This window comes from Triturus cristatus, chromosome 5_2 (assembly GCF_964204655.1).
Source record: "Triturus cristatus chromosome 5_2, aTriCri1.1, whole genome shotgun sequence".
Taxonomy (NCBI): domain Eukaryota; kingdom Metazoa; phylum Chordata; class Amphibia; order Caudata; family Salamandridae; genus Triturus; species Triturus cristatus.
Genome location: NC_140588.1, coordinates 336,898,306 through 336,912,002, shown reverse-complemented (window position 1 = coordinate 336,912,002; position 13,697 = coordinate 336,898,306). Strand labels below are relative to the sequence as shown.

Below are 13,697 nucleotides of genomic sequence, written 5' to 3'. Positions count from 1 at the left end.
TGGGACTAAAAGACACATTGTTTCAATACTAAGTTGCTTATTTCTCCCCGCACTCTGGTATGCTTCGAGGGAGATTTAAACATTAAATTTACTTGCAATAATTTGATTATATATGGGATTCTTTTTTTTTTAGATTTATGACAACCCTGAGTTTGGTTCCCCATAAGCTGACAGGTTTACATTTACTTATGGCGTAGTATTCACCCAAGTATTATTGTTCCTTTGCATATTTATAAGTTATGATGAGACGACTGATCTCATATATACGTGACCGTGGTACTCGATTTTCAACTCTTCTTTCTCCTTTGTTATTTTACTTATCTTCATATGTATCATTAGTACTTTAAGGATGTAGGATGGTATCTAAATGTAATTCATAGCCTATTGTCTAAAAAACAAAAAAACAAAAAAATTTAAATTAAAATAAAAAGAAACATTGACAATGCAAACTTCAAAATCTCTTGAAAAAAGAGACGTTCTTTCGTTGTCAATAAGTCATACATTGTGGCAACCTATTTTTTATCCTTTTTACTTCAAGACCACACCCTCAAACCTCTAAATTCCTAAGAGGAAAGAGCGAAGAGTCTGAAACAAACCATCAGGGCAGCCAAGACAAAAGGGAATAACTACCGACCAGCTGGTGCCCTGTAGGATTTCAAAATCTACACTTAACGTGCTTTTAATAGTCAGGGGAATGTTTTTTTTTTTTTTTTGTAAATTCTTTTTATTGGCATTTATTATTACAGTTATTAAACACATGTATTTTGTATGCATTAACATTGTACGTATGCATCCAAATCAGCTATTATCATTATAGGCTTTTTCAGTTGCGTCAATTTCACGTAGATGCTGCATGCGCTATAGCAGGTGTTTGCCAAAAAGAAAACCGTGGGACCGAGACTGTTTGAAATGGTGTAGCAGGAGCGCCCATTCCTGGGAGATTGGGGTTTTACGTATGCCTTTCGCTTCCTCCTCTCGCACTGCATCCTCCTCGGCTGCAACCCATTTGAGTACCGCCCCCACCCATGCTGCAATCGGGGGACCCGAAGGGGAGCGCCAGTGCAGCATAGCTATGCAGCGTTTAGCCAATAAGTGGGCTTAGGAGACAAAACGTATGGGTAGTTAGTGACGTTTCCTCTGTCCGATTATGCCTGGCACGCAACACTCCCACGTGGTTAGGTGGGTAAGTCCAGTAAGATCTCGGAGTATTGTGTGGATAGCCGACCAGTAGGCCTGGATATCCGGGCAGGCCCAAAACATATGATAAAAATCGGCATCTTGCGCCGGACAACGGTGGCAAAGGAAAGTTGTAGCAGGATAGAAACGCTGCATGCGTGCTGGTCAGGGGAATGGTTATAAAGTAAGTTACTACGTAAACATGGTCTTGTCTGAAAAAGCGCTAGAAAGACTGTCCTGCGATGTAACTTCTGGAAAGAGTGCACTGGTTTCTACAGGACCTACCACTACCCAAAGTTTGTGATATTTGAAACAATTGTTTCAGATTACTCTTTTGAATGGAAGGGTTTACCTGCAGGGCGCTGTATATTTAACATAAGGAGCTTGGTGTGTCCTCTGTAAAACTACTTGCCATTTCACTGCAAAACAACTCACTGAGGTGAGCACCTGCCTAACTGCCAGGTCACAGGTTCAGATGCCAGCACAGCAAACTAAGCCTTCATTCCTCAAAAGGTAACGAAAAGGAGTATTGTTGAATTATAGTTTACTTGTCTTTCAAGCACCAAAAGACAACATGTTTATGGTATGCATATAATGAACAGTCACGTATAGATGCAAATGATGGCCTACATCATCCTGGTCACCTAAGGAAAAGTCCTATTTACATATTTTTTTAATCTTTGGAGTTTAACTATCAATACTCAAAATGCTGTTTGTGTTCATGAAATAGACTGCAGGTGAGCCACACTGCACCAGCTCATGTCCAACGCTTTATCGTGCTTCCACACGATTCCCAAAGAACTTTACTACATCCAGGCTCAGCCACACTTACCATACAATTCAAAGAAATGCAAGATAGCTGGACAGCAGACTGTCATAGTCTGTCCGCGGACCCATGTATAGTACAAAATATACCACCTGGGAAGAAAGCTCCATTCTGAATAGAAATGAAGCATTGATTGGATTGTAATTGCATTTGTATAGCGCTTACTTGATACGTCTCGGAGCAGTTTACACCCCAGAATTCTGCAGTGTTGCAGCTGAGCCTGCGACACACAAAGCATCCGTTCCCCAAAACCCGCAGTCCTGTATTGCTGGACTTGCAGAATTGTACATCGCACAATGAGACACAGAACAAAGCATGCACGTTTTTGTTAAGTCAGTGCTTTTGGTTTCAAAAGGTCACCATCTTATGGAATAAAATAAATGAAAAAGATGAACGCTTGGAGAGTGGAATGGATTCACAGGTATTAATGCTACAGCGCTAGGTGCAAATCACTGCACCATTGCCACACTTACCCATCTCTTCCTTTGCTGACAATTTTGACCTCAAAGTAGTAGATCCCACATGCAGCGGGGATTGGATGTGTAGCCCGCACGGATGCGGCATCCTTTGGTGTCTTTCCATGACCTGAAAAACAAAAAATAAAATAAAAGAAGTGTGAAAAATCAAAATCTCAAGCACACGGGATCGCGAAAGTGTATTATGATCAACCCGTTTATATATAGAACTTGATTTGTTGCTATTTTCATTTGCATAGTGAAAGAAAGGTTAAAAGGACATTTTTTTTAAACTACACTGAGGTACGTCTCTAATAGGTATGGCTGGTTGACGGATTCATAAAAAGCCTTCTCACGTCACTGCTGCACATTCAGCTTTGCCTCTAAGCAGATATGACAAAGGCATAGATTAATGCCGTCTGGGTATTATACTGGACTCAAACGGAGGGGCCCCTCTGCACTGCTGAATTCAGCTCCACACTGCACGGCAGACGGCACTCAATGTTCAGAGATGGGGAAGAGCGCGCTAAACTGTAGAATGAATAACGGAAAACGAACCTAGGCGTGCACGGCTCTCCCCAATAACTGCCAACTGCTTAACGAGAGATCAAAATATGCAGAAATAGCTTCTCAGATCCGAAATGATTCCCTAGGCGTCCCCTGGCACTGCATCCGTAAACTCAGTAAATCTCTCTTCCCATTAATGGCAGTAAAGAAGTCCCTGTTGAGGGCAGTGTGCACCTGGTCCCACACATTTTAAAATTCGTATTTTTATATTTTAGTCCGACTCCCCAACATGGGGCACGCGGGAACAATGAGCGCACATTAACACTGTAAAACTTGAGGAACACCGAGAGGGCTAGTAAACATTTGAAACATTACAAATTCTCACCCTTTCCTGATATGTAAGCACGCACTAATCGGACAACAACTGCTGTGAAGGTTGCACAGCCATGCCCTTCTCCGGTAACAGCCATTTTCAATCCGGTTCTGAGAATTAATTGCGTTAGCCCTCCAGAAGTAAGCCTTTACCAGAAGGTGGGAACAGTGATCCCTCAGAACAGGAACGTGTCCTGCAAACCTCCAATCGGAGCCAATGTCCAAAATGGCCCCCTCTCTCCATGTTACTCCTCATCTCAATGAAAATTTACAAGTGTCTCTGAGCACCTACACACAATCAACATCATGGTTCAATTGCTAAAAAGATTACAATTCAATACATACAAATGCACAATACCATATGAATTTTACATAGACTAGATAATTCAGGAGTGCTCTAACTAATCGAGAGTTTCGTGACAGATATTTGTGGAACACCCCCTCCCCTTCTCTCTTTTTATTTGTCACCAGCTCCGTCCCTTCTCCCCCCAAAAATGCAACAATGCGTAACAAAGTCCTTCTTGGTTTTGCACACCCTGCTCTTGGATTTATCATGCACTGTACATCAGATTGGTTTAGCTACTGTAGAACTGATCACAAAACATAAAACACTGGCACACCATTCTGAATCCGCGATAAAGAAAAACAAGTAGGAAACCTCAGTGCTGTGCTGGAAATACTGCATGGACAAGTTACCATTTTAAGTCCTCAAAAGTCCACTCTACTAGCCAACAACAGTTTTCATCAAAATCACCCAGTTCTCCTTCCAACATATCCATCGACCGACTACTGTCCCACCCTCCAGTGATCAGTTCAGAATGTTTTATTAGCTTTACCCTTTCCCATGATTTCTCCGCTCCTAATTTCTGAACCTAAAAAAAACACAAAGCATGTATAAAACTCTTGACAAAGAATAAAAACATTCAGCACAAATAGGTTGGGGGACGCTTCAATAAATGTATTTGTTAAGGGTATGGGTTCCTCTTTGAAGCACGTATCTATTTCTCCCTGTTAAACTAGTTATATTCATATAAATTAAAAACAGATGTTAAATATTTCCAGATTTTGACAGAATCTTCTCAGCGTTTTCAGAGGTCACGTCCTTCGCAAAGAGCCTCTGCAAGAGCTCAAAATACAAAATGGAGCATCATTAGGTTATACAGGCAGTCTTTGTCCACATGAATAAGATTCCCAGCCAAAGCATGTTTTTTTTGCAAATGCACAGATTTCTGCGTTATTTCCTAAAACGCGGAGAGAAATGTACTAAAGAAAATTCGATCCTGAGCAGAAAATAAATTATGAATAGCTTTGTAAAGCTCTAACTCAACATCAGTAGCTGCGCCATCATTCATCCCCCACGCTGCGTGCCCGTGCACAATCACCGTTTATTTACCCCGGCAGCCTCACTAATGCAGGTAGTCTGCATTACATGAAACCTCAGCTGGTTCAACAAAAGAATAGTTTTCCAGTTTTGTGTACATATAAAAAAGCACAACAAATTGTTCACTGTATGAATGCTGACTTACTCATAGCTTCACTCTGTACCACACAGCAGTAGGGGACTGGTCACAGCTTCCTAGCCACTTTTTAAGACTGAATCACTGTAGAAAAGGTATGTGTTATTATGATGTCGTGGTTCACTATAGAGAAAAGACATGTTTCTGCAATATACTTTAGGCACTGGCAGCATTGCTGATGTGCCCCTTATGATCCGCTCACTGCTTGCTCTAGGCGGGCATACTGGATTTCCCCCCACTTCCTTTATGCAGCTTAGCACTTCACTGGAGCTAAATTGGGCACACATGAAACAAACAAATGCAGTGTTATTGTAAGAGAGGGTGTGTCTTTGTTGTAAAGACTATGTCCCCACCTGGATAAACCTATGCTGGACAGACCATCCAATCAGTGGCTATCTGTGCTAGATGTGCATTGCAGGACAAAGGTTTCTTCAGGCTGTGCAGTTTTCCCTGGACTACTAACGCACAAAGCGATCTGAGAAGTCTGGTAGAACCAGTACTTCAGTTGAGCAGTTGCTGGCATGTACTCAAAGGGAGAGTACCTGCACTTCTCAACAGGGATGCAATACTTTTGATATGAGAGTACCAGTGCTTTGTTTGTTATCAAACAGGTACTATGGGACAGTGAGCAACTACACTTTTAGATTTCCATTTCAAGCACTTGGTAGAACCTGAGCGGACAATAAATACAATACAATAACTGGCAAGTTGTGCAAGTCAAAGTCGGACCGCACCATAGATGTTTGCACAATTTGAGGCTCCCACCCCATTTATACTCTTCCTTGTTGGCACCTGCTTTTTGCCCCACCCCTCTGGCCCCTTTCATCTGACTAGCCAACTTCACCTTTTTACCAAGGGTTCTGATGGAACCTCATCCAGCTTCCTATTTAAAAGGACTGAGTGCACCACAGTTATGAGCTGTAGTCCAGAAGTTCATTAAAGTGAACAGTGGTTCCTCTATACACTGTAATCCTGAACAAGTATTTGGTGTAATGGAGTACCTGCTCCAATCACTCATTTAGCTGTAATTGCAACTGTAGCATTCATAGAGCGTATTAAACCAAAAGGCATCAAAGCGCTGAACCGGAGGAGACTGTGTAAAAGCGAGGACCCAACGCAGAGAAAAACGCTCCCAACCCACAACTAAAAGGGAGGACTACTTCGAGAATAACCATGTTTTCACCTGCCTAAGAAAGCTTAGGTACGAGTTTAAACTCCTGATGTGTTCCACAAGGAAGTTGTGCAACCTGGCAGCTGCCATCGTGAAACCCCGTTCCCCCCGGCCTGGCTTTCCTACACCTGGGAACTATCACCTTGCTTCGTCCTGCTGATCTCAAAGGCCTCCTTGGAGCATTCCAACAAGGCCGTCCTAAAGTAAGTTGACCTCTATGAATGGAAAGACTTGTGAGCCAAGCAGAGGATTTTAAAGGACACCCGCTTCTGCACTGGCAGCCAATGTAGGGATCTCAATCCCACCATGACTGAAAAATGTTTTAGCAATCCTAGGACCAAACATGCAGCCGCGTTTTGGATGATTTGGAGCTTATTTAGAGAGTACTAGTTGGCATTTAGATAAAGGGCATTGCAGAAGTCCAGGCGAGATGTAATAAACGCAATGACTACTGACACCTTAAGCTCTTTCGGGAGAACAGGCAGCATTTTCTTCAAGATCTTAATGATACAGGAGCAGGAGCTCACTGTTTTATTAAGCTGGGCATCGAAAGTCAAGTTGTTATGGAACAGTTGGTCAAAAATCGAGCTATCCATTCTAAAGACAGCAATCTCTGTTTTCTCCCCGTTCATTTTCAGCCACTTCTCTCTCTTCCACTTGCTGATCTCCATCATGCACGCCCTAAACCGGTCAACCACCTTTTCTCAGTCATCGTAGATGGTAATGATCTGGGTGTCATCTGTATAGGACACATAAAAACCGAAGAGTTAAAGAGTTCTTGGGGGATGTTAATAGCTGATCTAATCCTCTGTGAAAAATACACTGATTTTGTCTCAATAATAGCTCTTTTATATTTACGAATAACCTCCTTGTGTTTGATTTTATCTTCCAACTCATGAGCCAACATACAGCTCTGTTCCTGCCTCCTATACTGCCTTTGCAGACCCATGAGCTTCTCTGAAAACCACTGGGCAGATGGGTTTTTTCTCCCCTTACGGCTAGTCCTAACCAGAGGGGCAACCTCCTCAAAGGCCAACCTAACCCATTTATTAAAATTCTCTGCGGGTGAGCATGGACCTCCAAGGTCCTTCTCTTTGCATTTTACAAGGGCATCAGAAAAATGGTCAGCCGTGATTTTTCTCCAGGTTCTGACCCTATTAGCTGTGCATGGCATGCTTTCTACCACATATGCCTTGTACATACTAAACATCACCAAACTGTGATCAGACCAGCTTAACAGCAGACAATAGCCTTCCATCAGGTTCTCTTGACTGGAGAAGATCTCAGCTAACTGTATGCGCGGCCATATGAGTCAAAACATTGACCCGTTGGCTAAAGCTGAACTTCTGTATGAGATCCATGAAGGCCCTGGTGTTGTGGTCACTCTCTTCTTCTAAATGAAGGTTAAAATCCCCCAGAATTTTTAGATTACCACCAGAGATAAAGAGTTTAATCACTTGATGCCAGTTCAAAATGAACTGCTTTTTGAGACCAGGCGGGCATTTTAGGCCAGCAGCCCATTAAAACCACAGAAAGTTTATTTTTTATTTTAAATTGCCCTACCTCGCAACCTTTGACTGCGGTGTAAACCGGCTCTAGCGCACAGCTCAACTGCTTCCTAAAGATAATGACCCCTTCGTATGCTCTTGTCAAGTCTCACAAACACATAACCCGGTGGTGTAGCAACCGCAAAATCTGGGCCAGAGTCATCCTTGGCCCAAGTCTCCGTGACTAACAAACAGTCTAACTGGGCTGTCCCAAACATCGCGCTCATCTCTAACCTGTGATTTATGAGAGAGCAGGAGTTAACTAATCTACAGCGTAGGGCCTCCTCCATTGTTGAAACCTCCATGATGTTTCCAGTGTGGACAGTCTCTAGAGCCAACGTCCCCCCAACCTCGGAGCTCCACGTGGTCCAGTTGCATGAGCAGCAGCATCACTGTCCTACCATCCCAGGGTCTATCATCTCCCCTCCCTCGCACCTCACCTTCTGCTAGAGGTTCAAGAGGGCCTGCCTAGTATACCTCAAACGATGTAGGGCTGTACCCAAACCAGCAGCATATCTGGCCCCTTGTCCCGTCCATGCGTAGACGGGTTTGCCTTTGGCACACCAGCAGCACGTCCACGTATCAGTATTTTTAAATCCCAAGGGCAAGCACATACTGCACGAGAGAGAGTTAATCACTAGAACACTTCCCTCTATAGCATGTGGTAATGTGTTGGCAAAAAGATGGCCGCCAGAAGTAGGAACAGGCTCCAACAAGCCCTAACACAGTACCACACCTACAATAAAGAATACAACATTAAAAATAGAGCAGTCTCCACATTCTATACAAATAATCAATGAAAAGTAGTAAAATACAGTGTTATAGTGGCCTTCTACGCCACTCAACAGGAAACACAAACATGCCGTTTCGAGCTCTAGGCAGCAACTATTACTGCAGTTCATCTGGTCACCAATCACTACACTGTATTCCAGTACAAAACAGGCACAATTAAGCGTGTCTGTTTGGACCACAGCCTTTGTTGTAAAATACAGAAACAGTAGCCCGTAACAGTCTTACTCTAAGCTACTCCAACCTGCAGTTCTTAGCAAGTACACTTTTCTCACACAGGTGACAAAGCTTCGGACCTACTTGACTACAGGTGAAAAGCAGAGCCTACAACCGCCTGTGTAACCAGAGGGCAGCATCCAACACGTTAGACCCTAGTATCCTCTTCCATTACTTCCAAACAACGACAAGGGAGCTGTTGTTCTCGGTTAGCTTTACTAATATATTTAGATAATCCATCACATGGCATTTAGAGACTGTTAAAGAATGCCTGCTATTCCCTTTTGGTGGATTAACAATGACAGCAGGGGATGAAAGGTGTGGAGGCAAAGATGGCCCCCCCACCTAATACATCATGGTTAGATAGGAGGTTCCTCCCTGAAGTGACTTCACAAAGAAACCAACAACAATCAGTGAACAATTTTAACCTGCTGTGCACGAATTCCGAAGCAACCCCCCCCCCCCAAGGAGCAATCCCCTCAACAGCCCTGTTCAACACATACATGAACCAGCTATGGAACACTGCATAATCAGTGGTCCCCCTGTCAATTATTTCAACTGGTTACCGAATATCTCTGCATGTATCAAGGCCATCCAGTGCTGAATGGATAAAACCATGGTTGGCTTAAACATGTGAAGACCCAATTTTTCACACAGGATTCCCTACGCCTTTTCTAAACTTCAGATACTCCTTCTCCAACCCCTTATCCTGGACGATACTGCAGTTGTTATGCAGGCATAGTAAATGTAATAGAACAGGTTTACAAATTTCCATTGGACCACCACCTCAATGTTGACACTCAAGTGAATCATTTTCTAAGGCAATGTCATCCTAACATTAAACTCATCCGGTCAAATTGCGGCCTTGGAACCGCTACCTAAACACTTATTATAGAAAACAGTTTCAGATCAGATAAATCTTTATTCGGTATACAGAAAGTAATCCATAAAAGATAGGATACATATAATATCAAATAAAAACAGTATAAAAAAGCAAGACAGGATTGGTATTGTATAATACAGAAAACTAGTTTATTGTAACTTGTTCAGTGACATCATCAAGTCCAACGATGAAACATCAAATGTTTCAAAATGCCGAGTTAAACCTCATCACCAATGCAGCCTCTGAGATCACTTTTGACCAGATCTTAAGTTTCTGAACTTGTTCTCAATTATAGAAGATGCAAATGCAAGAGCCCGGTATTAATCCACAAAGCCACAAGGGAGGTCCCAAGTATATTTCTGACCTCAGCAATTCACATAAAACTCGGACTGATCAACTCCAATTGCATGAACCTGACTGACTAGTCTTCTTTTAGATACTTCTCCATCAGAAGCACAGGATTCGTAATGCGAGTAGTTTCCAACCATCATAAATGAATTAAAATAACACACAAGAGACAACTATCACTTTATATTCTAAAACAACAACTGAAAAATGTGTTCTTTGTTACAGTCTTAGACTAATTGATTCCCTTGCTCCTTCTTAATCCTGCCCGCTGGTCAAGCACATTAGAGCTGCTATGATATGTTGTGCCAAACACACAACCAAGTAATTATATGGATACAACGGATTCAGGAAATCCTTAGAAATGATATTAGGAATTCACAGCATCATTCTACCCAACAGGAACGTTAACTGGAGAATTAGGAAAGGCTCGAAACTTAGTTGACATACCCTCTCCATACCAGACACCAGCGTGAACAGGCAATTAATATTTCATCTGACTCTTGTACACTACTGATAATGTTGCATATCTTAAAGACAAAGGTAATTCTAAATAGGCAGTGCCAGTCAACTAGTTAGAACTAATCAAGTTAAAACTATCAAAGTAGAACAAGTATGGCACAGAAATTATGACTGGTCTCCTCAGTTAGCAGTCTCTAGATGAATTCAGCGCAGGGAATTTTTTTCTTGCTCATCTTCCACCTGTGAACTCACAGCACTGATGCTCCTTGCACTTTTTTCTTTAAGTGCATAGTAGGGTGGTGGGCATCACTACCGCCCTAGCAGGACAACGGACCTCAACATCCAGGACATGAAATTACTCACCTTATTTATTTTCCTGGCCCCTTACCAGCTACATCCATCACTGCACATAGTTGTCTGCCAATGGGTAACGGCTATTTTTCTGCTGATGCTTTCTTCCTGTGGCAGCTGTTTCAATGCTTTCAGGTTTTCTTGAGGGTGGTTCTGTTTGGTTTTAAGGCTGAATTTCTTGTAGGTCACTTTGGCCTGCATCCCTACCTAGGGAAATGGTATCTGAAGCCAGCGGGTAGTTTTGTGCGAAGTCAACAGTGGAAGCCCTACATGGACCTCACCAGCAGCAAATCTTCAGCCCAGACATTTTAACATACAAAGATAGTATAAATCCTCTAGGTTCTCAAAACATTAAAAACAGAAAAATAATAACATTGGACAGTTGTGATCCAGTCAATTATAGGCCTACTTCCTGCACAATGTAAAGTAGCGGAAATAATTGTTACCAAAGTCCTTTGTAACTTTTTGAGAGAAAGTTATCTTGGCCATTTCTAGGCATATCACCTTCTAAAGGATCCAGAATTCAAGTGGTAGCAGTAATTGTAGCCATTAGGCAGAAAAAGAATAACAAGTGAGTAACTGCACTGGTTTTATTTATTGATGCTATCTGACGCAGTCTCCTATGAAGCCCGGCATGGACACTCAAAAGAATCGCATGTTATCAATTGTGGAGTTTCCAGAATTTCTTATCATCTCCCATGCATTTTAGTGCTAAGGTTCGTCCTCCGACTGTTCTGATCCATGAACATTGACTCTGTTTTCACATGGATGCAGAGGACAATCCGTTACTATTCTAATTTGGGGCAAACTGGTTAAAATGTGAGACAATAGCAAGCAAACATATTAGATATGCACACTTGAAAAGAATTGACTGAAGAACACTCAGAAGAAAGAAGACTACAGCAGTCAGTATGGGGGAACAAGGACCTCTCAATCTTAACCTGATGCACTAAGGAACTGGGCCTTAGTTCATGTCTGACGGTGACAATAAAAACTAGATTTTGAACTCAATGCTGCATGGCCATTGTTTATCAAGATGCAAACAACATAAGAGCCATGCCCCATCACTCTCACATATAAACCACCTCTTTGTCATCGCAGCAATGTACAAAAGACACAGAAAGCAGAGATCCTGGTAGGTAGGATTTCTGACTATTCGCCAACAGTCTTGGTCCTTGGGCCCCCAACAGCAGGAAGGAGAGGAATCTAGCACTTAAATGTCAGTTGGCTTACACATGGAGACTTCAGCCTTCCTTCAGTAGGAGACATCAAAGTACTTCAACACAAACAATGGATCAGTACAATCATACTCTCCTCTCCTAGAGGCATACAAAATCATCGTATAGGGGAGTGGAAAATCCTTTCTTAAAGTCTAAGAAAAAGCCTAGGAAGCAGAGAGGGTAGAACTAGAGAGCAGGATTATGCAGCTTGAAAGGGAATGGGTCACAACTACAAAGGCACAGACTCTGAGAAAATTGGAAATGGGTACCAACTACATAATACAGCCATTGATGTAGTGCAAAATGCATAGCTGATGAAACAGGCTACTGTTCTGCCTTACCAGGAAAGACAATGACATTAAATTTGATGCACAGATTAAAGATCAGAGGCATATCATAACAGCCACTCTCGGGCTAGCCAGATAATTTGCTGAATACTACATTCAAATATATACTGAACCACAAGTCCAGAAGCGCGAGTTAGCGCACCCTGTTGCCAGCCATCTGTCAGTAGTACCCTTGACTTCCTTGTAGAGAGAGAGGTGCTTGATCATCCCTAGAGAAGGAACTGAGCAAGGCCAAAGGGAGGAATGGGGGGCAGAAGGAGTGTGGGGAGGGGACTGCAAAAAGCCCTGGCCCGAATGGCCTGCCACTGGAGTGCCACCCAGATCAGAACAGTTTTACGCAGGAACGAAGCACAAGACATAGAATAAGATGGCCAAAAAGCACTGGCACGACACCAAAACATCTGGCATCAATGCACCCTAATGTTAATTTATTTCAAGATTGAATTTTACTTCTTGCAATGGGACTTCCTCTGCAGATCCTTCACAAAATTAATTTTGGTTCAATCTTTATGACACTTACCCGCGTGCTTTATTCATCCCCATGGGACCAAGTATGGATCAATAACATTGTCCAACCCATTCCATGTTGGGAGAGGTACGTGCAAGGTTGTCCACTGTCGCCTCTCCTTTTCGCCATCACAACGGAACCCATAGCAAGATGGCTAATAGGAGGGGTGCAGCCTGGTCCAGGGCTTTCAATTAGGTGGTGACTTCAAAGACAGTGTCTCACTATGCAGATGACATGTTATGTTCCTGTGATTCCCTCACTGGACACAAGAAAAACACATGAGCATACTTGATCTTTACTGCCAAGCCTCAGGCCTAGGAGTAACCTGGGCCGAATCAAGGCTTATACCAATTAAAGGCGGCAATGTTCCCTTCTACCTAGACCGTAAAATGAAATACTAATGATGTCCTTTAAATATTTAGGAATAACTCAAAATCCCAAAGAGTGTTTTAAGCACTAGTACCCCTATTGACCTTTATGGCTAGACTTCAAATATTCAAATGCACTACCCCTTACTACGATTAAGTCAAACTGGCCATCAGAAAATGATGGTTCTTCCAAATTTGCTTTATAAATTGCAGAACTTCCTCTTTGACATTACAGATCATTACTTTACAGTAATTAAAGCAGAGGCATAGGCATCTGGTCGGAGTGTGAATTCCCCACAAATCGTCTGGAACAAATACACCAAATCAACTTACGATGGAGACCTGGCAACGGCTGATATGCAGCTATGCTACTGGGAGGCAAAACTCCTGGTACTTAATGAGTAGCTGCTTAATGATCAAGAAGATCCAGCAATAAACTGGAACTACACCTACGCAAAGAGTTGACTCTTCTAAATAGTACAAGTACCGTTCCCAGAGTAGTTTTGGACACATTGCAGAGGGTTTGCGTTTGACTGACTGAAACTGCAAGCTAACGGGGGAGGGGACCCTCTATGATGCAAAACATTCAGTTCCGACCACGGTATCTCAAGGGCATCAAACTTAAAATACATCTGGG

At 42.6% G+C, this 13,697-nt stretch overlaps 1 protein-coding gene across 3 annotated transcripts in view; it reads right to left on the bottom strand.

Moving 5' to 3' along the window:
- The window catches only part of RANBP9 (RAN binding protein 9), a 635,256-nt gene that overhangs the window by 370,046 nt on the left and 251,513 nt on the right, over positions 1-13,697 (bottom strand). For 2 of the 3 annotated variants that reach the window (XM_085607104.1, XM_085607103.1), the window contains one exon: positions 2,476-2,587. In XM_085607104.1, coding sequence (XP_085463230.1) covers positions 2,476-2,587 — 112 coding nt within the window. Of the gene's footprint in view, positions 1-2,475; positions 2,588-4,172; positions 4,209-13,697 lie in introns of all 3 variants that reach the window. The other variant, XM_085607102.1, reaches the window with a different exon arrangement.